A 27,101-nucleotide genomic window follows, 5' to 3' on the forward strand; every position below is an offset into this window, starting at 1 on the left:
GTGATTTAAAAATTTTGTATATTGTTTTAAAGTGTTTTTATCCAATGTAAACCGCCCAGAGAGCTTCAGCTATGGGGCAGTATACAAATGCAATAATAATAATAATAACAACAACAACAACAATAATAACAACAACAACAACAACGCTGAGGGTCTCCTGCTTCCCCACAGCAATTAGTCTTACCATTCGGTGCTAATATCAACCCTTATCTAATAGGATGATTTCCTCTTCTGCAAACCACAAGCTGCCTTTTGGCTGGCTTTACTGAGGTGCAGTATGAATGAATAGGTCACATTTGTAGCTGCTGTAAGGCTGCTCTGAGGATCCTGTTCAGAGAGGGATCTATGTACGAAACAGAGCTGCTTCTGTGAAGCACATGGCCCCATTATTCATAATTGCCCTCCATTTAATTAACAAGAATGTGCCATCGTTTTAAGCGATCCATGCGGTCCCGGTTTGCCAGGTCCATTTATGATTCTATTCCTTTTTCATTCTCCCGTGCCCTTTGATTTAATTACACTCCCTTTTATGTTTCAGTTGCCATTTTCAGCAGCAATCCATTATGACAGGGTATATGTTACAGGGACGTTATCAGGCACTCCGTAGGTGATGGAAGACAGAGCTGATTTCACTTTGTCCTTCACAGGCCTCCCCAGGCATGGCGTAATGGCCCCATGAAATGCATTCTGTCGCTTCCAATTGCTTAATTATAACTGAGACACAGACAGCAAAAGCAAGTCCCTGCTGCATTTGCAGAAACCCAGCCCATCTGCTTGCTTAAAAAAGGGAGGCACACTTCTTTAATAGACATCCTTGATCAGGGACCAGTTTTGATATGGATGGGGGGGCTAAAGCACACACTGGAGACACGGGCCGAATTTCTGCTTCTGCCGCAGTCCACACCTGGTTTCTTTTTTCCCTGTAGAAAGGCAACTGATAAACCCAAATAATAAACACCTCCATCATTGCCATGTGGGGTAAATGACTCCATTCCTTTCAGTTGAGGGGCAGAATATTTGTGTTCATCACCTCTACCTGATCTTTGGAACACCCATCCTGTCTCCTGAAAACACCACCACCGATAGAATTATGGCATGTGAATTAGCTGCACCAGAAAAGGGGACGATTAGTTTATTTTCTGACTTGATTTGTGCACCGCCTTTCTACCAAAAAATGGCACTTAAGGCAGCTTTCAGAAATAATTAAAACTGATTAAAACAATAAAACAATACAGTAAAATGCAATAAAAACATAACAATTACAGAATAAAAAAATAAAAACAACACTAATCCAACAGACCCTCTTACAGGCCAAAGGCCTTCTTGGATAAAGCTGTCTTGGCCTACCAGCAGAAGGACATCAGAGAGGGAGAGAAGGTGACTTCTCTTGGGAGGGATTCCCACAGCCTGGTTCACTTAGATCTGACCATGGGTGGGATTCAGCCAACTCCCACGACATGCTGAGGAGTCTTGCAAGGCTGCGTGGGCTGGCCACACACTCCGCAATTCTGTCCTTTGATTTTAAAAATGGTGCCACTGGATACTTCTGAATCTTAAAGATGCATTCAGAATACAAGGGATTCACTGCAACATCTTTGAGGATGGACTTTGGGCCGGAACATTATGAGATTAGCTTTTTGGACTGGTTTTTCTATGTGTTCATAACTGAGGAGCAGGACATACACCGAATTACACAAGTTAGGATCTTGAGTAATGTACCAGCCAAAATGAAATACACTTCTGTTAACCTTGTTTTTGAAACACAGAGGAAGGCGAGGAGCAATGGCAGCTTTAATAGGGAAGAGGGACAGGAAATAGTGGGGAAGGTGGTCCTGAGCATCTTGCAAGGAACCTGCCACTAAAAGGAAGAGGGGGAAAGAGGAAGCTGGAAAACCATTGGTAATGTTTTCCGACTGTCTTTCTCTGTCCCTCAGCTTACTGGGACACCCGGAAAGGAGGGCTGCCGGTGGAATTGACCACAGTCGAGCTTAGTCACCGGGATCCTGTCTACAATGCGATCTGGCTGCAGTCCAAAACAGGAACCGATTGCTTCTCTGGCTCCACTGATGGACAGGTGAAGACCAGAGCAGGATCACCAATAATGACGAACCCCCTTCATGTAGGAAAAGTGGCACAATGGCTACACCAAATCTCTGAAGCAGGGTTGGGGAACCTGTGGCCCTCCAGATCTTGTTAGACTCCAATTCCAATCATCCCCAGCCAGCACAGCCAGTGATTCTGGATGATGGAAGTTGTGGTTCAACAACATCTGGAAGGCCATAGTTTCTCCCACTCTTCTCTGGAGCATTTGGAGACAACTTATGGTGCTGTGGCTTGGTTCTGTTATTGATGCTGTACTCTTGCTTGGTTCAAATGACGGACTGCTAAGCAACGGAGTTGAATAAGGCAGGGGTGGGCAGAAGGTAGATCTCTAAATATTTGGGGCTTCAACTCCCAGAAGCCCCTGCCAGCATGGCCAATCGTTAGAAATAGTGGGAGTTAAAGTCCAAAATATCTGGAGAACTACTTTCTGCCCACCCCTGGAATTTGGTGCCTGTATCCTAGATAGTGAATCTGCTGATTCCTATTCAGAATCCCCACTCAGCCATGGAACAATCCAGACTCACAGGCAGGTCTGAACTGGGAGAGCTGTAGCAGAATTCAATGCTATACTGAAAGAGTAACATGGATTGGTAAATGCCGAGAGGTTACACATTGTCCAGGGGAGGGGAGGGATGGCAGAGGAGCTGCTAGGGTTGTTTCTAACCATCAAAGACATAAAAGTCTCTGATAGACTTTGAACAATAGTTGTGAGAGCTTTAAACAAAGTTGGACGTTCTAGGAAAATATATTGTAGGCAAAGGTTTAATTCAACCACTTCCAACTATGGTCAGGAAGGTTCTTATCCCATAAAGGTTTTTTAAATTTCATTTGGAGGGGGCAGTGATCTGCCTTTATGAACCACTGCAGATGATGGACAGGAATGAATAGTATTTAGCTGGGAAGGCTTGTGCTATAAGGCTGATTCAATTTTATCTGGGGCAGGCTGTGTGGATGTCAGTTTCATTTTGGCATTCCTTTTCAAACAGAGGACCATGCTTGAGATTGGTGGGGGATCGTCTTTGAATGGCTGTGAGTTTCTCTTTCCTTTTTAGCGCTCAGCACCACTTGCTTTCTTAAGCCATCAGGATTTCTTTTTTATGTGTACTTTGTCCCTCGGGCACCTTTGCGCACTCTTGTTCTCCGTTTCCATGGCACACTATAATCTGAAATGTTTGGAGAAAACTGATAGAAACATTTTGGGCATTGCAGAGGATTCAACTACATGATTATCATGTCACTGCGGGCACTACAGATCAGTGACAAGGTGACAAGGAGCAGGGCAGAAAGCCAAGGACATGGATTGGGGAAGAAGCTGGCGTTTAGAGAAGGCCAGGAAACAAGAATGCTTAGAGAGATTATACATGCCTTGCTCAGGAACAATGTGCAGTCAGTTCAACTGAACATGTTCACTCTCTGTTTCCTTTGGAAACATTAGTGGGGAAACGGGCATACCAGGACCCAGAAGATGGAATGTGCATGAAAGGCTCTTTAATGCCACGCTATAGGAACTAGAATAGTTCTCAAAGATTAGGTTCTCTGAGTTTAGATTAGAATCTTGTAGTTCCTGATAGGGTAGATTTATTATTATTATTATTATTATTATTATTATTATTATTATTATTAATAATAATAATAATAATAATAATAATAGCATTTAAATCCCGCCTTTTTTCCTCAAAGGAACCCAAGGTGGTGTATATAATCATCATCCTCTGCTCCTTTTATCCTCACAACAACAAACCTGTGAGGTAGGTTGGGCTGAGAGTCTGTGACTGGCTCAGAGTCACCCAGTGAGCTTCCATGGCCAAGTGGGGATAGAACCCGCATCTCCCAACTCCCCGTCCAACACTTTAGCCACTACACCACACTGGTTCTCGAATTAGATGGCCACGCTATCCACATGATGGTTCCAGTTAATATGATCACATGTACATTTGAAGCTGTCATTACAGGGTTAGCTGTTTTCATCTCTTAAAAGCAACAAGTGCAGATTGCTTCTCTTCAAGGAGCTAACCAGCCATGTCCTTTTCCAGGATATTCTATTCTATTCCCCCTACACCCTTTTTCCTTTCTACTCCTCTCCCAAGAGACACAAAGCATTCTATGGTCACTGGATACATGCAATCCCCATTGGGCTGTTTTGGGTCCTATTTCTCCACCTCTCTCTCCACTTTCACTTTTTGTTCTAAAGCTTTTTGGTACTTCTGCAAATCCCCAAACCTGCAGATACTTTGGTTGCATAAGGACTGGCACATGGAGAATGAGGTTGCTCTTAGGGTAGCAGATACCTTCCATGTGATAAGATTATCACCATCTTGAGGAATTGTAAACTGATTTTCTGAAGCCACCCGTAACATGGGGTGGGAAAAAATCCATCAATATTAATATATATTTCTCTTTGCCAGGTCTTGTGGTGGGACATTCGTAAGCTATCTGAGCCCACCGAGACACTGGTAATGGACATCAGCAGAAAAGGGATCTTGGAAAATGCTTTAGGAGCCATTGCACTGGAGTTTGAGCCAACCATGGTGAGTGTACTCCGAATTTTATGTTAAGTGTGAACTTTTTGTCCTACCTGTTAGGCTTTGGGTGCTGTATCCTTTTTCTTTTAATCATAAAGGGAAAAGGATATATAAACTGAGGATAATGCTTAAGAATGAAATGGCAATAGAAAGTTCTCTACATTAAGGGAAATCCCATTGTTTACCCAGAGCTTTTGGTCTTCCTGGCTTTTTGGCATGATTGGTATGAGTTGGATTACATGGGTGGAGAGGAGCGACAAGGTAGAAGATCCTGCTGCTTCCTGTGGCTCCTTTAAATGTCAGACACGGTTGAATTGAAAGGGCACATCCCTCTCTGGCATGTGTGCAAAGGAGGGGGGCAGTCTTGTTTTCATCGGTTTCGTCGCAGCCCCCAGAAAAGCCAGGACTTCTCAATAAGATTGTGCTGTAATTTTACAACCTTCGTCACAGTTACTTGGGAGTAAGCCCCACTGAACGCAATGAGACTTACTTCTGAGTAGACACATGGGGGATCAGATCTACCTGCCTTTGTTGCCGGGAGGAATTTTACCCTCTTCTCCCTCCGATTAAAGTCCTTCCTCAGTAACTTCATGGCTCAGTGCTAGCTTTACATGCTGCTGATTTTGTCCCATTAAAGGTTTATTCCAGCTTTTCTCTGATCTATTTTAAAACGGAATAAGTGGGGGGAACCACAGGAGGCGTCCTTTTCATTTACAGTGTCATTTAATTGACCTTGAAACTTGTGTGAGTGGCCAGAAATGAGCATACTATAAATAGCTCATTTAGAGAAGCCCAGAGATATTCGTAGATTAACAGATTTTATATTCAAGACCTCTTCCATATTTCACACAAATCCATGTCTCTTTCTGACCTGAGTGTCAATACTCATGTTGGAGTATCATTTTAAAGTACCACCTGAGACCAGGTCAGATTCCTGAGCCTTCAGCCTTCAGTATATATTGGGGGAGATCAGAAGTACTGAAGAAACCTACCACACTGAACAGTCTGTATCACAAAGTCATTGTCCTCCTCTTTCACAATGAAAGTATGCATCCAAAAAACATTGGCAAGGTATCTGTTTCACAGAACCTTATCGTAGCAGCTACCTGAAGTTCTTTATCATAAATGGAACACAAGACACTGTCACTCAAATTCAGCTGAACACCACTGAGTTTAGCAGAGAATTCATCTCCCACTGTGGTACACCCAGACTTCATTGAGTTACAAACAGGTTTCAGATTCTTCCAATCCCCTGTAACTTAAGCCCTTGGAATCCCTTAAAGCATAACTTCCTGTCATAAAACCACTTACCTTCCTTCCCTTTGTTGTCATACCAGGGCAAGAATGACAGGTAGCTACGTCTTGTAAATTGAACCATTTATAGTGGGATCATGAAACTCTAAATAGCAATGTGCTGCTCGCCTCCATATTGGGGAGAACATACTTTCTAACACTGTGTTAAATCTCCTAGTTCTAAAATGGTTGCTGCTCCTTTGATTGGAGGGGGTGGGAATCAGTTGCAGCTTGTAAGGGACCTAATCTCTTCAGCCAGTAGGGACTGAATCTTGATAATCATCTTTATCTCTTTGTTACATGGCCAAGCAAGCCCCTAATCACTAAGACTGCAGGTTTTCTGGGAGCCAGCGGGGAGGCTGAATTGATAAGTTCACCACATGCACGCACACACACACATCCTGCTATATGAGCCTCACTTGAAAGATTTGAAAAGGAAACAAGTTCATAGAGCCTGAAGAATACAAGATTCTCTTTGCCACTGGGAAAATATTATTCCCCTGCTAGAGATTTGTGGTCTTACGTGCTGGGGATGGGAAAAAGGAGGGATCACCCTTGTCCTACCGTTTGTATCATCAAGGTCTGAAACTAAGACCCTGGCTTAAGATTTAGATGTTCTCTACATTAGGCAAAAAACCCTCAGCCTTACCTGGGTTTCTGCTTTCGTTTTCTTTGTGAGATTACGAGGCTCTTCTTTACACGGTGGACACGTGATTTGAATCGAGGAAAATCCTTCCTTGGCAAGTTTGATATGTTTCTGTATGTTTAAGAGTACAGCAGTGGTTCCCAAAGTGGGTGGTACTGCCCCCTGGGTGTGTGGGATTGCATAGGGGGGTGTTAAGAGGCAAGGGGGCGGCAAGGGGGCGCTCGAGGTGGTCTTATCCGTACCAGGTGTTTTGGTTACAGAAGGAAATTCTGATCGCTACCCTGCACTATGGAGAGTGGTTCAGAAGCTCCTGGTTGCATTTCCAACATCATATTTGGTGGAATGTGGTTTTAATGAGGTCTGCCTACTTCTCTCCAAGCAAAGAAATCGACTCCAGATTACTAAACGTGGTGATTTAGGACTCATGTTAAGTGACTTTAAACCAAGCATTGGGGAACTGGTATCACCATCAAGCCCATCCATCGCATTAAGAATTTACAGAATAGTGAGGTACTCTATCCTAGTTACTAAATGTGATATCAAATATTCTTGCTAAATGACTACTAGACTTTGAAAAGATGATATCACTGGGTCAAGTTCATCAATTATGTTTAATTGAATAAACTAAAAAATGTAATTGGATTTTGAATAAATATTCAATTAATTGTTAATGTTTTGAATATTATTGTTATTATCTTCCTTAGTGGTTCATTGAAAACCGCTATTCTGAATAATGATTTTTATAGGGTAGGGGGCACTGGGCATGAGTTTGTGGAACCAAGGGGGCGGTTACCTGAAAAAGTTTGGGAACCACTGGTTTACAGCCTGTCATTATAGCACTACGCCAGTATTTCACACAGCCAATAGATCGGAATAACGTCCCTTTTTGCATTATCTCTGATTTTTTGAAAGCAGGATAAGGGGGGGACGGACGCTTGAGGTGTCCTGGAGGTTGACAACATTGTGTAAAGGGGCCTGCTAACGTCCATAAGTGATCAATCACAAGCATGCAATAAATCACACATATAGAAATCCAGGATTCAGCAGTATTTTGCAGCTTCAGACCTGGCATGACATGGAGATAATTAGGTATCTAAAGCCCAAGTCAGGAAGAAAGAGAAAAAATGAAGAAGGCAAAGAATTGCTTCAGGCACCACTAAAGAGTTCTGGGGACCAATTTGCTTATTTACTACATTTCTATACCACTCAATAGCTGAAGCTCTTTAGGTGGTTCTCAACAATAAAAACCACAGAAGGCATCATAAAATACAATATAAAATATAAAAGCTTCAAACTACAATATAAAAGTACAAACCACAATGAAACCTAGCAGCAATGCAGAGATTTAAAATACAATGCAAATTTAAAACAACAGAGCTAAAAGACTAAAATGCCTGGGAAAATAAAAAGGTCTTCACCTTTTTAAGGCACAAGGACCCTTCAAGAGTTCTAGGAATCCATTGTACTGGGAACTGTTGGCTTCTAGTTGACAGGTTAAATAATGCATGTTCCATCATTTCCAGTCCTGGCTTGAGGAAGGTTGAATGGACTAATTCCCCAAGGAGGAAAGCTTTAAAGGTTTGGGCCTTTCTAGCTTAAAAAAAAAAAACAGAATAAGGGGGGAAATTGTTGCTAGAAGTGTATAAAAGTATGCACAGTGTGGAGAAAGTCTATAGGGAAAAGTTTTTCCTCCCTCTCTTACAACACTAGAACTTGGAGTCATCCAATGAAGCTGAATGGTGGGAGATGCAGGACTGACAAGGGAAAATATGTACAGCACCATGTACATTGATGGTCCTATATAAATTAATAATAAATAAATAAATAAATAATCGGGCTACGGAATTTGCTATGACAAGATGTAGTAGAAGACTCAATGCAATTTTGGAAACTAGAATAAGATCCCAAGGGTGGGGGGCACTTATTAATGTAAGTGAGTTAAGAAGTAGAACGTATAGCTAAGAAATAAGAGGAATGTTATGTATGTGTATGATTTATTATGTGTTGTTAAATAATAATAATAATAATAATAATAATAATGAATTAAAAAAAAGATGTAGTGATGACCACCAACCTGGATGGCTTAAAAAGCGGATTAGACAAACGCATGGAGGATCAGGCTATCAAATGGCTACTAGTCATGTTGGCTAAATATTACCTCCAGTACCGTTTGTTAGGGAACGTGAGCAGAAGGGGTTTATTGCACTCTTGCCCCGCTTGTGGACTTCCCATAAGCAACTGGTTGACCACTGTGGAAACTGATCCAGCATAGATTTTCTTATGTTCTTTTTTTTATTATTATTAAATTTTTATTCATTTTCAACACTATATAAACATAGATAAACATTACCAAAATATAACTGAAACAAAACACAATAAGAAAAAAAAACATCAAATATCTGCTGCATACATATTGAATGATTGTTGAGTACAAATATCAAAAACTATTACATATACCTTATCATACTACAACATCTTCGTTCTTAACATAAAAGTGCACCCCCCACCTCGGGATCATTCTTGAGTCCAAAATCTAATCGTTTCTTCTGCTGGTGGTTTCCCACTTCCCTTAGTAAACACAAACACTAGGAACTGTTTCCAAATTCCTTCGAACTCCTTTATTTTAGTTACGCCTTTTCTCCACTTAATATTACATGTCAGTTTATCATTAATGGCTATGTCCCAGACTTCTTTATACCATTCCTCAATAGAGTATTCCCCTTGGATCTTCCAGTTCCTAGCTACCATCAGTCGTGCTGCAACCAACAAATTCGATATCAGCTCTATAGTTCCTTTTCCACACTTTATATCTTCAAATAGTGACAGCAATGCTATTTTTGGTGTTTGTTCTATTTTCATTCCCACTATTTCTTCAATTTCTGAGAACACCATCTTCCATAATCTTTGTACATATTTGCATTGCCACCACATATGTAAATACGTTCCTTTTTCCCCACAACCTCTCCAACAATTTGCTGAATGTTGATCACTTATCTTATTCAATCTAACCGGGGTTAGGTACCACCTCCATAGAATTTTAAAATAATTCTCCTTTATTCTTACTGATAAACTTCTCAACACTCTTTGTTTCCATAGTCCCTCCCAGCTCTGCCGCCCTATTTGTATCTTCAAATCTGATTCCCAAACCATTTTCTCTGTATTCTCTCTAAACTCCTTCTCTAACAATATTTTATATATTTCACTCATTAATCCTTTTGAAACTATACTACCTCCTTTCCCTTCCTCCTTACTTACTACTAATTCTTCAAACCTCGTCATCTTTCTGCACATTCTATTATCTTTAATCCACTTTTTATTCCATTGCTCTAATTGACCATATTCTAGCCAAGATAGCTTCTTCTCCTTTAACAAATTTTCCATATCCTCTCTTGTTTTAATATCTCTTACCCAATCCTTTAATCTTATTTTATTTTTCTCTTTTAATATTTTACATAATCTACCCTTTAGATCCTCTGGGAAATTCTTTAACATTATTATCGGTGCTAAGGGAGAGTTGCTCGGAAGCAGCTTCCCTTTAAATTTACTCCAAATTTCCCATTGAGTCCTCAGGAGTGGATTATCTATACTTCCAACCCACTTTCTTCCTCCGTCTTTAAAAAAAACATTCTCCAAATTCATCTCTACCTTATTTATGGTTTTTTCTTCCATCCAATATAAATCTCCTACTCCCATAATTACTTCTAGAACATGTCTTAATCTATTTGCTACGTAGTATAATTTTATGTTTGGGAGACCCATTCCCCCCTTTTTTTGGCTTAGGTACCAATTATTTTTATTCACTCTTGCTCTCTTTTCTCCATTACAATATTTATTAATAATATTTTGCCAACTTTTTATCTCGGTTTCTGATATTTTTATAGGTAACATTCTAAATACAAAATTAATTTTAGCTAATATCTTCATTTTTATTAAGGCTATTCTTCCGAACCAAGATAAATTTAATCTTTTATATTTCTCCAATTTCTCTAATACCTCTTTCTTTAACCTCGTTAAATTTTCCTTTTCAAGATTCTCTAAATTTTTTGTAATTTTAATTCCCAAATATTTAATCTCATTCTTAACTTTCAATTCCATTCCCTTAAATTCCCAATCCTTTTCTTCCTTCTTGGTATAGTTAAACAACATCATCTCTGATTTAGACCAATTTATTTTTAACCCTGTAATTTCCTCAAATTCCCTCAACTGATATTTAATTCTTTCTAATTTTCTTAATGGATTCTTAATGGTCAATAAAGTGTCATCCGCAAACATGTTTAACTTTATTTCCCTTACCTCTCCAATTCCTTCTAACTCTTCATCCTCCCTTAGTGCCTTCGCCAAAACTTCCATAACCATTACAAACAGGACCGGCGAGAGCGGACATCCTTGTCTTGTTCCTCTGGCTAGTCATATCTTTTCAGTAAGTCCGTCATTTACCACCACTACCGCCGTATTTTGGGAATATAGCTGTTCTATTACATTTTTAAATTTATTTCCAAATCCCAATTTATCTATAATACTCTTTAGTGCCTGCCAGCTCACACAATCAAAAGCTTTAAAAATATCTAATGCCATAATACCTGCCTTAATATTTGCTTTTTTTTATTACATTTATTACATTTAAAACTCTACCCACTAAATTATGCATATGCCTTCCTACCACAAACCCACATTGATCTGCTCCTATATATTCTGCCAAAAATTTATTTAGCCGTTTGGCCATAATAGATGTAAAAATTTTAGCATCCTGATTTATTAAAGAAATAGGTCTATAAGAATCGGGATTAGTCAAATCTTTATCTGGTTTTGGGATCAGAATTATCACTGAATGTTCCCATGATTCAGGTATCTTCTCTCCTAATAATATCCTATTATAAAGTTCCATTAATTTTGGAACTAAACAGTCTTTGAAGACCTTATAATATTCTGGACCCAAACCATCTGCTCCCGGTGATTTACCAACTTTTAACTTATCAATAACCTCTTCAACTTCTCTTTGAGTTATTACTGACTCCATTAACTCCTTATATTCTAATTTTATTCCCTTCTTTATAAACCTTCCAATATACTCCTCCACCTTTTCTTGTTGAATTTCTTTACCCTTATACAATTCCTGATAAAATTCCTGAAAAATTTTTATTTTAGCTTTCATTGCATGACAATAATTCCCTCGGCTATCTTTCAACGTTTCTATCCCATTCCTCCCTTTTTCTTTTTGTGTGAGCTTGGCAAGCAACCTCGAGTTCTTATCACTGTTTTCAAAATATTCCCTTTTCATATACATTAAATTCTTTTGAATCTCTTCTATATTTAAATTTTCTAATTGTTTCTTCTTAGCTTGTATTTCCACTAATTTATATTTATCTTTAACTCGCCAATATCTTTCCTCCAAGTTTTTAATTTCTATCTCTAACTTTTCCTGTTCTGCACGTTGTTGTCTTTTTAAACTACATGTTTCTCTAATACAGATTCCTCTTGCTACAGCCTTCATGGTGTCCCAAATGACTGACCCAGCTGTTCCTCCTTTTTCATTAATTTCCCATGACTCCGACAGTTCCTTCCGAATTTTATCTACTATTTTATTATATTTCAGTATCTTTGTATTCAGCTTCCATCTATATGCCTCTTTATAATCTTTCTTAACTGTAAATTCTAGACTTAACAAGGCATGATCAGTTACTTTTATTACCCCCATTTCCATTTTACAAATCCTCGTTGCAAAATCTTTTGAAACAAATATATAATCTATCCTGGAGTATGTATGATGAACTGGGGAAAAGTATGAAAATCCAGGCCTATTCCCGTTAAGTAAACGCCACGAATCTAAATAATCATTTTCTTTTACTAATTTATTCAATATAGTCATATTGTTCCTCTTTTCAGCATTAGTGGGATTTGACCTGTCCCGTTTATTATCCATAACCATATTAAAATCCCCAGCTAATATAACATACCCCTCCTTAAATTCTTCTATTTCTTTAAACAACTTTATAAAAAACTCTCTATGCCTCTCATTTGGGGCATAAACATTAATCAAAGTATAGACCTTTCCCTCAATTTTACCTTTTAACATAAGATATCTGCCCTTATCATCCTTTTTTACTTCTTCTAATATAAACCCACTTTTTTTTGAAATCAAAGTGGCCACTCCATTTTTTTTCGATGTTCCTAATGACTTTTCATAATAGGCTAACCACTTTAATTTTATCATATTCGAATTCTCGGAGCCTTGGTGTGTCTCTTGGACCATTATAATATCTGATCCCTCTTTATTAAGCATTTGTTCTATTCTCTTCCTTTTCACGACTGCCCCCAAACCTTTAACATTGAGTGTTGATACCTTTATCTTTTTATCCATAATCACCCTTTTGAAATCTCTTCCGATCCCTTGTGCTCAGCAATTCAAACTTGCTTACATAAAAAAACAAACTCCATACATAAAACCCCCACCCTCCTACCCCAATCCCTCCTCTCCTACCTTCCCCCCCTCCCCACCCCCCCACTCTAATCCCCCCCCCATATCCCCGTGAGTCTAGTACTCCAGCCATCTACTTTAAAGGGGGGGGGGGAGGCAGTGCTGCGCCTGGCCGGCAGGTTTCTATATTAGCATTTCTATTTGCAATTATCTCCAAACATAATTAACAATTCTCTTACTCTCCAGATGTCCCAGCCTCATTCCCTCCCCCACCCACTCCAGCCCCATTTGCTTCCCCATCCAGACCCAGCCTCTTCAGCAATTCTTTACCTTGATCCAATGAGGTTACTCTGTGTTCCCTCCTCCCATATGTAAATCTTAAGAAAACCGGGTAACCCCATGCATATGGAATTTTGTTCTGCATTAACATTCCAGTTATTGGTTTAATACTCCGTCTCCAATTTAATGTATGTTGAGAAAGATCATTATAAATTTGCACTACTTTGCCTTTATATTGTAACTTGGTCAAAGATCTCAATTCTTTCATGATTTGCTCTTTTTTATAATAGTTACCAAATTTCACCAAAATATCTCTAGTCCCTTTGTAGTTTTGCCCCCCCACGCGGTGGACTCGGTCCAGATCCGATCCATCTATTGGTATGTCAGGCATCAGCTCTTTGAACCAGTTCAGAATGATTTCTCTAAGATCTTCTCCTTGTATCTGCTTCAGCTGCTTTATTCGAATCGAAGATCTACGAGATTGGTCTTCCAAGGCAATCAGACGTAATTCCCATTCCTTAAATTGAATATTTGTTGATTTTTCAAAAGCCTCTTGCTTCTTCTGGTCCAATTCCGCTTTTGCCTCTATCTCTTTGATCTTATCCGAGTTTTCTGCGGTCTTATCCGAAAGAACACGCATTTGTTGTCTAAATTCATTCATTTGCTGATCCATTTTTTTAAAAATAATGATATTATTCTCTACAATAACTGCCTTAATTTCTGCTAGGGAGGGAAAGTTGCTGTCCATTGCTTTTCCCCCTTCAGCCATATTCTTTTCTTTATTTGGTACTGTATCCAAAGAAACTGGGTCTATAACTTCGTCTTCCTGGTCTGTTCCAGGGGCTGTATCTTCCAGGTGGGAGAGGTGGGTTAAATTATGATTTGAAGGTTTCTTTTTTTGTATATTCAACTTTTCCCACTTCTTAATCTTTTTTTTAATGTTGGACATAGGACCCTTCTGAGTAGGGCATAAATCTTAGAGCCCCCACTTCCTTAGCAACTTTTACTGGCTTCTCTTCTATGTGCCAAACACACCACCTTCTTCCCGAGGGGGAGGAAATATATTCAGTTCACAACAGCATTCACTAGAGGGGATCAGATCCAATCATTCACAGTTTCTCAAAATCCCACATCTCCCTCACAGAATGCTGTTTCTTCCCCTTCACCCCCCCCTTCTCGGCACACCGCAAACAGCTTCCACTTTCCACTTTACAAAGATTACAGCAAACAACTTCAAAGCCAGTATTTCAATCTTTCCAACTTAAGATAAAGGATGAGAAGTGAGGATCGCTGTAAATCAGATCAACGTCTAACAAGCATAAGTTCTTTCTTTTCAAACTGCGACATCAATCATGTTACTTTCGGTTTTGCCTCTGCAGTTTATAAAGACATTCCGTCAAGCTCACCTCCTCCCATCGGCTCTTCTCAACACTTTCCAGCTCCGATAGCTTTTATAATCATTTCCTGTCGTTTGCTCAAAGATTTATGCCCATTAAAAAATAGATAATTGCTTTTTCCGGCAAAGCCGCTCAGAGCCTCAGAAGAAACCTGCCACCGCCATGGCTGCCAAGCTCCGCCCCCCAGATTTTCTTATGTTCTTAAGGTGGATCATATACTTGATTCTAGTCGGGCTTCAGATGTTGGGTACCTTTAAAAGGGGCAGACTCGTAACAGATCAGCAGGCATTCTTTGATCTCTGAACTGCCTCACCTCTGACCTGTTGGTAGTGGCAATTTAGGGCCCTATGGGGAAGAGGATATAGGTCAGAAAGCCCTCACGACTGGCTTTCTGTTGTATAACTGGTCTGCTTGGTCAATTCCCTCTGGCCCAAATCCTGCAGTGTCATTCCAGCTGCTTACACGGTCAGGATTCAGCAGTTGCTCCTCACCCCAAGTCTCAGACCAAGGTTTAGACTTTGACCTAGTCCTAACACTACCCCTCCTTCCCCCACTTCCCTTTGTCTCTGTCACTGTGTGATCTTTTACTCAAATAGACACCAAGCATTTCCCTGGAACACTCTCTGGGGCGGGAGCATTGATCTCACCAGCAAAGCTACCTCTTCTCCCTGCTGAATGCTGCCATCATTTCCTTAATCCTTTGTTTTAAAATATAGTTTTGCATTTGTTTCAGTTAGTTCCTTGTAAGCTGTACAGTTCCTTCCAGCGCTGCAGTGTCTTTCTTTCTTTCTTTCTTTCTTTCTCAAGTGACTCTCACCATATCTTTTGAGGGGTGGATGTTGTGGTTGGGCCAAGACTAACATGACTTATAATGTTTGGTCTAGTGGGGAAGAAGATACAGTTTTTCAATTGTCTACACCACTTAGTTATTCTTACCTGTTCACGACTTGGTGGCCACCAAGAATAACTAATATTTATTTATGTATTATTTCATTTATGTCCTGCTTTTTTTCTTCCAAGGAACCCAAGGCGGTATACATAATCCACCTTCTGTCCATTTTATCCTCCCAACAACCCTGTGAGGTGGGTTGGGCTGAGAGTCTGTGACTGGCCCAAAGTCACCCAGTGGGTTTCCATGGCTGAGTGGGGACTAGAACCCGGGTCTCCCGACTCTCAGTCTGACACTTTAGCCACTACACCACACTGGTTCACTTCTGATCAAAGTCTTAGTTAATTTCATACCAGCTAAATTCCATTTCTGGGTTCTGCTATTGTCAGTGATCATGGCAATAATATGTACCTGAATAATTCATTCAGCATCGTTGGCCTTTCTGCCCCATGCCCACCATGGCTGGCAAATGGTCTTGGTGGGGATGGTTTTCCTTTGTCCAGGGAAAGGCTGCTTGCACATAGAGGTAACAATTAGCATTCTGTTGTTTTTCCACACAGCCAACCAAGTTCATGGTGGGCACAGAGCAAGGGATGGTGATTTCTTGCAACCGCAAAGCCAAGACTCCTGCAGAAAAAATTGTCTGCACATACAGTGGGCACCATGGGCCCATTTATTCCCTGTCTAGGAATCCTTTCTATCCCAAGAACTTTCTGACAGTTGGGGACTGGACTGCACGCATCTGGTCAGAAGAGAGCAAAGAATCATCAATTATGTGGACTAAGTAGGTAACACATCCTTTTGGCCTATCATTTATTATTATTATTATTATTATTATTATTATTATTATTATTATTATTTCATAAGATACACAAACTATTGACTGTTAATAGCAGGTGCCTTGTTACTACCAAAAGTTATGAGGCTTCCATCTGGCCAGAATCAGGCTATCTGAGGATTCTCCAGTGTCCATTTTTGCCAAATGTATTCATGAAGTACATGTCAAGATAGCAATTGTGTTGTGGATGTAACAATCCCATATGTTCATCCTCATTCTTTCCTAATTTGATTGTCATTTTGGCTTACATTTGTTGCGTGGTTTGGAGAGATAGCCTGCTAGTGGAATTTCCTTCCTTCATCCATCCTGCTTCCAAGGCACTTGCCTCTGAACAAGCCTTAGAGGATAGCTTAGGCAGAGCCAGCACCCGGTTGGACTTCTTGAACTGGAGAAGGCTGCATGAAGACAGACCAGAAAGCAGAGATGATGAACAGGTTATATAGAGACAGATCATAGAGAAGGTCCTAAATACAGTCTCCAACATCTCCAGGTAGGGCTGGAGATACTACTGCCAGTCGGTGTACAGTATCCTTCCCCAACCTGGTGCCCTCCAGAAGTTTTGGAGCCCCAGCTAGTATGGCCAACAGTCAGGAATTCTGGGACTTGTCATCCAGGACTTCTGGAAGGATGGTGTAGATGCTGGTGGGTTAGATGAGACCAACGTTCTGAGTTGGTATAAGGCAGCTTCATATCATCATATGTTGAGGACAGAGGGAGACTCCAGAAGGCTGAAAAGCAATTGATCAGAGCGGTATCTTAAAATCTATTTCTTAATTACCAATAAGTTATAAATTATTAATTAGGCTCATAGGAAGCTGCCTTATACTGAGTCAGACCCTTGGTCCACCTAGTCCAGTATTGTTGACACTGACTGGCAACAATGGCTCTCGCAACATTTCAAGCAAGATACCTTCCTAGCCCTACATCGAAGTGGTGTAGATTGAACCCAGGACCTTCCACATGGAAAGCAGCTGCTGTACCACTAAGCGACAGCTCTTCCAAATCCATGTTCTCGTTTTTTAGATTTGTTGAACTAGTGGAAACATTGGAATCATGAGGTTGAGCAAGGTTAGAGGACCACGGGCAAGCTGTGGATTTCCTCTGTTTCACAAAACAGAGGAAATCCATGGGTTGCCCTTTTGAAATGGTGGACCCACATCAGTGTCTGACCCCTCCTTTGAAATATCCTTTTTCGGGCAAAATGACACATTCAGTAGGCAACATTTAAGTACCAACTCTTTAAAGTGGAACCATTGAAATGGAAGTCAAAAGCCCAATACATGAGCATATGCATTCATCAGTTTTAGAATCTAGGCCACCTTTTAGAGCAAAGCCCTCACGTGGCTTATGTAGAAAAAAAGGAAACCTACAAAATGATGTGTCGTTTGGCAGATACCATATGGCTTACCTCACAGATGGGTGTTGGAGCACTACTCGGCCAGCGGTCTTCTTCACCACCAAGATGGACGGGACCCTTGACGTCTGGGACTTCCTCTTCAAACAGAATAACCCTACGCTCAATCTGAAGGTGCATCCCAGGCGATGGTGGGGACGGGAACAATCACATCCGTATTTTAGGCTTTTGGGTCCCAATCCTTTTGTTCTGAGACTTCCACTCTCAGGATGGAATCTCTGGCTTGATGCTTACATTAAAACAGTTAGAAGTGACTGGTTGAGTCGTTTCTGTTGGGCTTTGTATCTCTTAATCCCTGAATAGACTTTGATGCTGCACCAATGACCTGATAGTAAGTCTGAAAAATAGATGGTTCCTACAGCTACCCACTTCCTTGGAAGGGGAAAACCTGCCCATCTGTGTATGTGGGCATGCTTGAACATGGCACAATTGCTTATATGTGCTGCAGTTGCGTGTGTTTAAAAGGGGAGGGGCTGTGGCTTAATGGTAGACCACATGTCTCTTCCTGAGATACTTGATTGCTCTGTCATTGAAACACCCTCTTCCCTCCTGAATTGGACTTCCTCCAACAGGTCTGTGATGACCCTCTCTTCAGCCTGCGTCTACAGGACAATGGGCGTTTTATTGGCTGTGGCTCCAAGCTGGGCACAGTGACCCTGCTGGAGGTTTCGTCTGGCCTTTGCACCTTGCAACGTAACGAGAAGAACCTGGCGTCCGCAGTGAGTGTCTCTTGCCCGTAGGGGGCAGATTCAAGGCCGAGGCAGGCAGGAATGGGGTGGTGGTGGTGGTGGTGGTCTTGCTACAGGCTGAGTGCTGCGTCTCTTCACCCTCATTCCTCTACTGACTCCCATACTTGCTCTAAACTCCAGTGTGGATTTTTGCCCTCCACCCCTTTTCTCAAGCAGGCGTTTTGCTTTATCCAGCCCCCTCTTTTTTTCTTTTTTTCTTTTCTTCCTGGCATATTTATCCATTTAAATCAGGGATGTGGAACCAGCAGCCTGGGAGACCCTTCAATCTGGCCTGCCGACCTCACCTCCTTGGCTCCGCCCCTCTCTCTGGCCCTGCCCAATCACCACCCAGTCCTCTGCCCACTGCAACCTCCCAGTGCATCCCTCACGTCTGCTCCAGAAAGTTGAGGGAATCTCTGGAGCAGATTGGGTGGGATGTGAAGGGAAGAGGGAGGAGAAGGAGATGGAGAAATCCCGTCTGTGCAAGCAGGAGTGTGATGTTTAATGGAACTCATGGCTCAGCACGGAAGTGAACCCAGGTCTCCCCTCTCTGAGGGCTTGTTTAAATGGGATGCTTGACGTTTCTGTGCGACAGCCTTCTCCAACCTGATGCCTTTCAGCTGTCTTGGACTACAACTCTCATACTCCCTGGTCAGCTGGAGGGCACCAAGTTGGTATGCAAGAACCCTGCTAGATCAGGCCAGAGACCCATCTAGCCCAGCATCCTCTCTCTCTCTCTCTCTCTCTCTCTCTCTCTCTCTCTCACACACACACACACACACACACACGGAGCCAATGCCACTGGAAAACCCACAAACTGGGCATGAAGGCACCCGCCATTTCTCACTCTTTGCTCCCCAGCCGGTTGCTCTTCAGAGGTAGACTGCTTTTGAATCTGAAGATTCTTGAAGCCACCACCATGACTACTAGCCACTGACAGATCTCTTCCCTTCCTCCAAAAATCTGCTCCCCTCCCCCATTTAAAGCTGTGCAAGTTAGTGGCCATCGCCACATATTGTGGTTGAAAATTCTACTTATTAATAATGTGCCGTGAGAAGAAGCCTTTTCTTTTGCCTGTCCTGAATCATGAATCTTTTGCCAAGTAGTTTCATTGTCCAGCATCACATCTAAACCAGGTTGCTGTGCATCAATGTGCAGCCTTTATTTATTTATTTATTTATTACATTTTTATACCGCCCAATAGCCGAAGCTCTCTGGGTGGTTCAAAAAATTAAAACCATAATAAAACAACCAACAGGTTAAAAGCACAAATACAAAATACAGTATAAAAAGCACAACCAGGATAAAACCACGCAGCAAAATTGATATAAGGTTAAAATACAGAGTTAAAACAGTATAATTTAAATTTAAGTTAAAATTAAGTGTTAAAATACTGAGTGAATAAAAAGGTCTTCAGCTGGCAACGAAAGGAGTACAGTGTAGGCGCCAGGCGGACCTCTCTGGGGAGCTCATTCCACAACCGGGGTGCCACAGCGGAGAAAGCCCTCCTCCTAGTAGCCACCTGCCTCACTTCCTTTGGCAGGGGCTCACGGAGAAGGCCCCCTGTAGATGATCTTAAGGTCCGGGTAGGTACATATGGGAGGAGGCGTTCCTTCAAATAACCTGGCCCCAAACCGTTTAGGGCTTTAAATGTCAATACCAGCACTTTGAATCGGGCCCGGACCTGGACTGGCAGCCAATGAAGTTGTAAAAGGACTGGCGTAATGTGATCTCGCCAGCCAGTCCCTGTTAGTAAACGGGCTGCCCTGTTTTGTACCAGCTGAAGCTTCCAGACCGTTTTCAAAGGCAGCCCCACGTATAACACATTGCAGTAATCCAAACGAGAGGTTATCAGAGCATGGATAACTGTAGCTAGGCTATCTCAGTCCAGCTAAGGGCGCAGTTGGTATATCAACCTAAGCTGATAAAAGGTGCTCTTTGCCACTGAGTTCACCTGTGCCTCAAGTGACAGTTCTGGATCCAAGAGCACCCCCAAACTATGGACCCAATCCTTTAGGGAGAGTGCAACCCTGTCCAGGACAGGGCAAACATCACCTCGCCGGACAGATGAACCACCCGCTAACAGTACCTCCATCTTGTCTGGATTGAGTCTCAGTTTGTTAGCCCTCATCCAGTCCATTACCGTGCCCAGGCACTGGTTCAGAACAGTCACTGCCTCACCTGGGTTTGATGAAAAGGAAAGGTAGAGCTGGGTATCATCCGCATATTGATGACACCTCAGATACTGCTGCACCCAGATCCTTGGTGTGCTAAATTAACACTCCATGTGCAGGTACCAGCAGTCCAGTTTAGATGTGATGCTGACAGCGTGGAACACCACACTGGTACCCTGCTTTTTTTTTTTTTACACATCCAGTGTTACATTACCTGAGCCTAGGTCCAAAACGCTACTCACCAAACCATGCTGGTGAGTATGTTGTTCTTGTTTTTTCTCATTTTTAGCCCCTTTACACCCCCCCCAAAAAACGAAAGGCTATCCCATCCTCCAGGAAGAAGGGGGGAACCAAAGCTGGAAAAGTGGGAGATCATCCAAAATAGACCACAAATAGAAGAAAAACATCTCAGGTTGCTGAAACAAAGACTGTATTTGTTAAAAAGCTCCTTCTCTTTTTAACCAGGTACCTGGGGCATAGCAGCCACTGTTAAAGAACTGAAATTATAAGGAGAAAGAGTGTGGGGTCGGAGTCAGGCTGTGCCTATAGCAATGCCCCCACTGCCTGAAGTCAAAACGGGTTGCCCAACATGGCACCACTACCACCCCAGAAATATGTGGGTTCTCATGGGGAGAGACATGAGTTGGAGGCAGGTCAGGAGCAATGGAAGGCACAATGTCAGGCTGGAAACACACTGTGATGGATAGCAAGAGACCTAAATAGGTCCTTGCTGGATAGGCATAAAATGCCACAGCCTGTAAAAGAAGATGATAAAAACTAGTTTATTGTAAACTTTTGGAAAACAAGTGAGATGCGCAATTTCTTTCAAAGGTGTTAGACCAGTCTCTCTCCAATCGAGAGGCGGCGGATTAGCACAGGATCCAAGAGGCAGCTGAAAAGCCTGTGGTCCAAAGTGGCTGCATTAGCAAAGTGGTGCTCCTGAGGCGGACTGCCAGTGGATTTCACATCCACCAGCAGGACTTAGCTCAGGCCTTTCCTGCCTATAACCCTTCTGTGCATCTCAGATGTTTGAGCGGGAGACGAAGCGGGAGAAGATCCTGGAGGCGCGGCACCGTGAAATGCGTCTCAAGGAGAAGACCAAGGCCGAGGGCAAGGAGGAAGAAGTCAAAGATGACATGGAAGATGAGAAACCCGAAGAGACGCTGGAGCGCGTGCAGAAGGAGTTCTTTGACGTCATCGAGGGAGAGCTCAGGCGCAGAGAGCGCGCTCGGACCAAGCAAAAGTCAATCGCAGGCCAGGTAAGAGGATCCCTGACAGGGGAAGGGAGGACGTGCCAGCGATAGAAGACACAATGGTTAGATCTGCTCCTTCGCACAAGGCAAGGCCAAGGGAGGTTGAGGAGTCTTAAAATGTCTGCCAGGTGTCATTTAAGTAAATGCAATTAATCCCATCTCAGTATGAAGGAGGAAAGCATAGTCCTCCAAGGTGACATGTTGTATTATGATACAGAGGCACTATGCAAGAAATGGAACTCTCTCAAGGTTAGCCCTCAGCTCTGCAGTGAACTTACGTCATCACCATCATCATTATTATTGTTGTTATTAATTACATTTATATACTGCCCCATAGCCGAAGCTGTCTGGGCAGTTTACAAAGATTTAAACATTGAACATTAAAAAACGATACACAAAATTTAAAATGATAAAAAGCATAGAAACAGATTAGATACAATATCCATATAAAAACTCATAAGGACTGCTCAGTAATATTCCAGTGCAACTTTCTCTAACCTGGTGTCTGCCAGATGTTTTAGACTACAGCTCCCATCTGCCCCAGCCAGCAGGGTTCAGGAATGATGGGAGTTGTAGTCCAAATGATCTGGAAGCCACCTGGTTGGAGAAGGCTTTTCTAGTGGCTGGACAAAGTTTTTTTATGAATTCCATTTGGCCCTCCCTAGCAGAGGGGTATGCTAACTCAGGACTGCAACCTCTAGCATTTGTTTTCCAGCATTCAACACAAAAGGTTAAAGAGGGGATCTATTTCAATTCATTCACTGAATTGAATTTAGGGCCTGCCCAGAATGGCATTCAATGAGGCTTACATCCATCTGTAAAATAAACAGTGAAAACAATAACATAAACTGCAATATTGAAACGACAAAGTAAAAGTTATTTGAGCAACAATATTAAGAGAATTGGGCGATTCCAAAGCTGGAAGCATACAGGTTTGGAGCAACTAACTTAAAACCCAGAACAGAAGTTAAGCCAATGGCAGGGGGAAAACTAACATAATTAAAACCATATTACTATCTCAAAACTATCTCAAACGCTCAGGAGAACAGGGCAGGCTTTGCCCAGCACTATGAGATATCAATGATGGCATCAAACAAACATCTCTTGGAAGGGATTTCTACAGTTTAAAACAAGAAATAAGGACAGCTTTTTATGATTAACAAAACTTAATCATTTTTTAAAAAATCAAAACACACTTAAAATGACGAGAGAGAAGGGGCTTGCCAGATTTCCCCAGGGAAGCAGTTTCCCAATCTAGGTGGCCTGTCTCTGGTATTCATCAAGTGGATTTGATTCAATGGGAGAGCAGAGATATTAAAACTTGGGTAAGTCCATATGGGCAAAGGCAGTCCTTCAGGTAAGCAGATCTCAGATGTTTAGGTCTTTAAAGTTGAATATGGATAAGTTATGAATATTCCAGGAAGTTGTTTCAAATCACTCTATAGTAATGTCCTTATTTAATCAGGAGCAGGAGCTTGACGAAGAGGACGACGAAATAATCCTTCCTAAGGTCAGTATTCCTCCACCACTCCCAAATATCCTTTGATTTATATGCATCCAGTTATCCAGAGTGCTGAAGACCCACCACAATCTCCTATTGTAGAAAAATGTATTTTACAAATTCTCCTGTTAATGGAGCTTGCCCATTCAACAAGCAATGTAATGAATTTGTCCTTCCCTGGGATTCTGTGGAATGAAATTTTGGTATTTAGCTGGTCCTAGACCACCAGGTAACCATTGCCATTCGGTTTCCCAAGAATAATGTGTCACCATGGAAATGTAGGTTCTCTGAATCCTGATATCAGTAACAGAAATTCTTTTATATAGGGCTCAGGTGAGACTTTTCACCTTTTACTTAAAAAACGTAAACAATCTTTACAAAATATGATACAAGAGCATACACCGCATACAAAAATACAAATTGGTTGTTATAAGCCAAACACATTTCAAAAAATTTTCTAGGAATAGTTTCAGGAGCTTGCCTTTCTTTGAAAAAGATTGAAATTGAATGCTTCTGAGCTGTCTCAAAACGAGAAGAGAAGTCACTGCTAGTGAGACTTGGTAAATAAATAATCCTACTTTTTTACAGGAGGAGGAGGAAGAAGAGGAAGAGGAATGAATACTGCATTTCCTGCATGGAATTTATTTACTTTCCTTTTTGGACTTCATTCCCTTTTTATTATTTTTCTACACAACAGACTGCGTCAATAAATATGCCACAGTTTTTACTCCTTTCTCCCTCTACTCTGTCTTAATCAGGAGCAGTGTCCAGGGGAACTCTGTGTCTTTGCCATGGAAACTCACAGTAACTCTTAATGCTAGAGGGACAAAAACAAAATTCAAGGTAGCCACAATGGATGGATAACAGTATTGGGCAGAAAACAACTAAAGGAGCTTCAGCATCTAGCACTATTAAATATTACGTCCACAAGAGAAAACGCAAATCCGTACATTCAAATTAGGGGGAAAATTGGCTCTTTTCCAGCACCCAGGTGTGTGAGAGCTTGAGTTGGGGGCAGAGTGGAAGTAAGGTGTCCCCTTAGAAGGACACCTTTAATCTCTGAAGCTGCAGAGTATTCAACACGAGCTATTGCAGGCAGGGTAAGAGGAGGACAGAAGTGATTTTTGGCTCTCTTTTCTCCTTTTGCATTCCCCCCTGAAGTTGGGCCTCTGAGCCTGTCTAGAGGAGAAGGCTGGCAGGGGCTGGGGGCCAGGACTGGAGAGGCCATAGGATTTCTCGTATCCCGGGCTCTCCTCCTTGCCCACTGGAATGCCCCCTTTCTCTCCCTTGGGTGCGGGGGCTACATTTGCAACCTTGGGAAGCAGCCACCATGATTCTTTCCCTGGCAGCTGTGAGAGGAGGATCAATACTTAGAGCCCTCTCCTGAGGTCATTAACAGTGTCTATGGCCTCAGCAAGGGGGCTTTTAACAACCCTATGTTCCCTGGGACACTCTCCCAGGGCACACAGGATTGCTCGCTCTGTTGATTCAATCTATGAGTCAGCAATGTACACTAACAAAATGGCAATTACCTTGTAATGTAGCTGCATTAGCAAACATATGGATGACAGGAAGGAGTTGGTTCTTCAGTAATGAGGTTTGGCCAGTTCCTGATCAGTTCTGACTCAATTTATAACTGGGTTTGTAGCACACTCTTATTTGCGACTGAAGCTGGTATTTTATACCAAAATGTTCCACATTTTAAAATCTGTATATTTTTGGAAAAATCTATAAATGTATAAAGTGGATGCAGTTTTGTTGGTCATTTGCTTTGTCTTCAGTAATGCCTGACTCCCTTCCCCGTCCTCCTCCCCTTGTTGGTTCTGCTTAATTAGTTACTCCCTGGTTTGGGATAACCAGTAATTTGCCATCACAGCCAAACCAGATTCGTGTTTGCCCTCCACAGCAGGATTGCAAACCGTCGACTGAGATTGGTTTGCAGTTTTCTCCATTCTGTCTCATCATTCTTCATTTCCATTTCTTGATTGCAGGAGAAATCCTGATTACTTTCTTTTTTACAGCTCCATTCTTTGTGACAGGGCAGCAGGTCTTTTCGTGGGGTTGCATCCAGTGTTAGCCCTATTGCAGTAGACCCATTGCCCCTGTTCAGACAACACGCTAGACCATGATGGTTACGTGTTTTGAGCTAAACATTATGGCTTAGCATGTTGTGTGAACCATGACTTAATGTGTCATGTGAACCATTCCTAACCATGGTGGCTACAAACTCGCCTGCTAACCACTTCCTGCAGAAGGGTTAGTGGCCTAACCATGGTTTACCATGTTGTCTGAACAGGCCCAATGAAATCAATAGGACTTAAGTTAGACTAATATTAGATATAGCCACATGTGGTTATTTTGAGAGTTGCTCTTCTGTCGCTTGTTGGGAAAAGGAAGAAATTACATCAGCATTGATCCAGCCATGAGCCATCTGCTTGGCAGACCCCCTTTCAGTAATGCCTTGGTTATGTTCTGCCTATATTGCTGATTACTCAAAGCTCCTTTGAAGAGAGAGTGCATCTCCAAAACATTCCTTATGTAGCCTTTCAAGGTAATGGACAATAATCAGCTTGGCAGACTCCATTGTGGCCAAGTTGCTGTTTTCTAAATGTTATCCTGAAAGATTGAACCCTTAAGAGTCCTAGGTGCGGAATAAGTTTTCCCAATGGGTGGATTTTCTTTCCAATGCCACACACTCACTCTTCTGAGAAGAGGTGTAGAATTTCCTTTCCCCTCCCCTCATTTGGCCGGCACAGATGGTGATAAGCACAGAGGAGCCATCTTCTTTTCCTTAAGCCCAAATTAATTAGCTATTTGCTCACAGGGCTGACCATCACAGCACCCTTATTGGGGCTGTTTGGGCATATAGCCTGTTCCTATAATATGTTCAAAGATGTTTGCCTGCTCTTTAAGGCTGAAAGCTATTGGCCCTCATACTTTTCCTAATGTATGAGCCAAGTGCAACTTCTCATTTACTCCTGCCAAAGCGTCAGGAGAAAACTGTTTTAAATAGTGAAGGACACGTACACAGCTGGTTGAACTAGGCTACAATATCCAAAAAGCATCTGTGCCGGCAACTATCGAACTGGGAGAGAAGGCCTGTTATCACAGCGATGTCAACATATCCAGCACTTATTACAGCAGGTAACAGCTCTGCCAGTCACTGTTGGTTAAATGATTAATGGGAGGATCATCTTGCAGCTCCTGAAAACACTGTCTCCTCAAGGGAGAAGCAGAGGGCAAGTGTAATGGAGAGGAGCTGCCTCAAACTGAGTCTTGTTACCATCATCTTTCTCTCCAGTGCTCAGGGGAGAACTGGGGAGCAAAATAGGGCCTGTGGGCAAAATACACTCGAAAAAGCGGACACTGCTCCTAGGTTTTTTTGTTTTTTTGTTGTTGTTGTTTTTATGTTGATCCCACATGTAGTAAAACAGGTTTTATACATACACTTTTACAAAATGGGAGAAATTCCAGACAGATTGAAATCTTCAAGTTACTAGATCTCAGTGAGTAGGATTTCCTACTCACCGATGCCCCATGTCTTCCTGAAAATGTGTGTGTCATGGAGCCCTCTCTCCTCTACAGCAGGGGTGAGCCGCCTTTAGGCATGTAAGATCTACTTTGGATTTTTTTTACTAGAACTCTTACC

General features: G+C 41.9%; 1 protein-coding gene across 1 annotated transcript in view; it reads left to right on the forward strand.

Moving 5' to 3' along the window:
• DNAI2 (dynein axonemal intermediate chain 2) overlaps positions 1-24,070 on the forward strand; it is a 31,449-nt gene extending 7,379 nt beyond the window's left edge. Inside the window, exons 6-13 of the mRNA XM_063123185.1 lie at positions 1,935-2,074; positions 4,509-4,631; positions 16,105-16,328; positions 17,775-17,910; positions 18,369-18,515; positions 21,724-21,957; positions 23,417-23,461; positions 24,041-24,070. Coding sequence (XP_062979255.1) covers positions 1,935-2,074; positions 4,509-4,631; positions 16,105-16,328; positions 17,775-17,910; positions 18,369-18,515; positions 21,724-21,957; positions 23,417-23,461; positions 24,041-24,070 — 1,079 coding nt within the window. The remainder of the gene's footprint in view (positions 1-1,934; positions 2,075-4,508; positions 4,632-16,104; positions 16,329-17,774; positions 17,911-18,368; positions 18,516-21,723; positions 21,958-23,416; positions 23,462-24,040) is intronic.
• Positions 24,071-27,101: the final 3,031 nt, after the last annotated feature.

This window comes from Elgaria multicarinata, chromosome 3 (genome assembly GCF_023053635.1).
Source record: "Elgaria multicarinata webbii isolate HBS135686 ecotype San Diego chromosome 3, rElgMul1.1.pri, whole genome shotgun sequence".
NCBI lineage: Eukaryota > Metazoa > Chordata > Lepidosauria > Squamata > Anguidae > Elgaria > Elgaria multicarinata.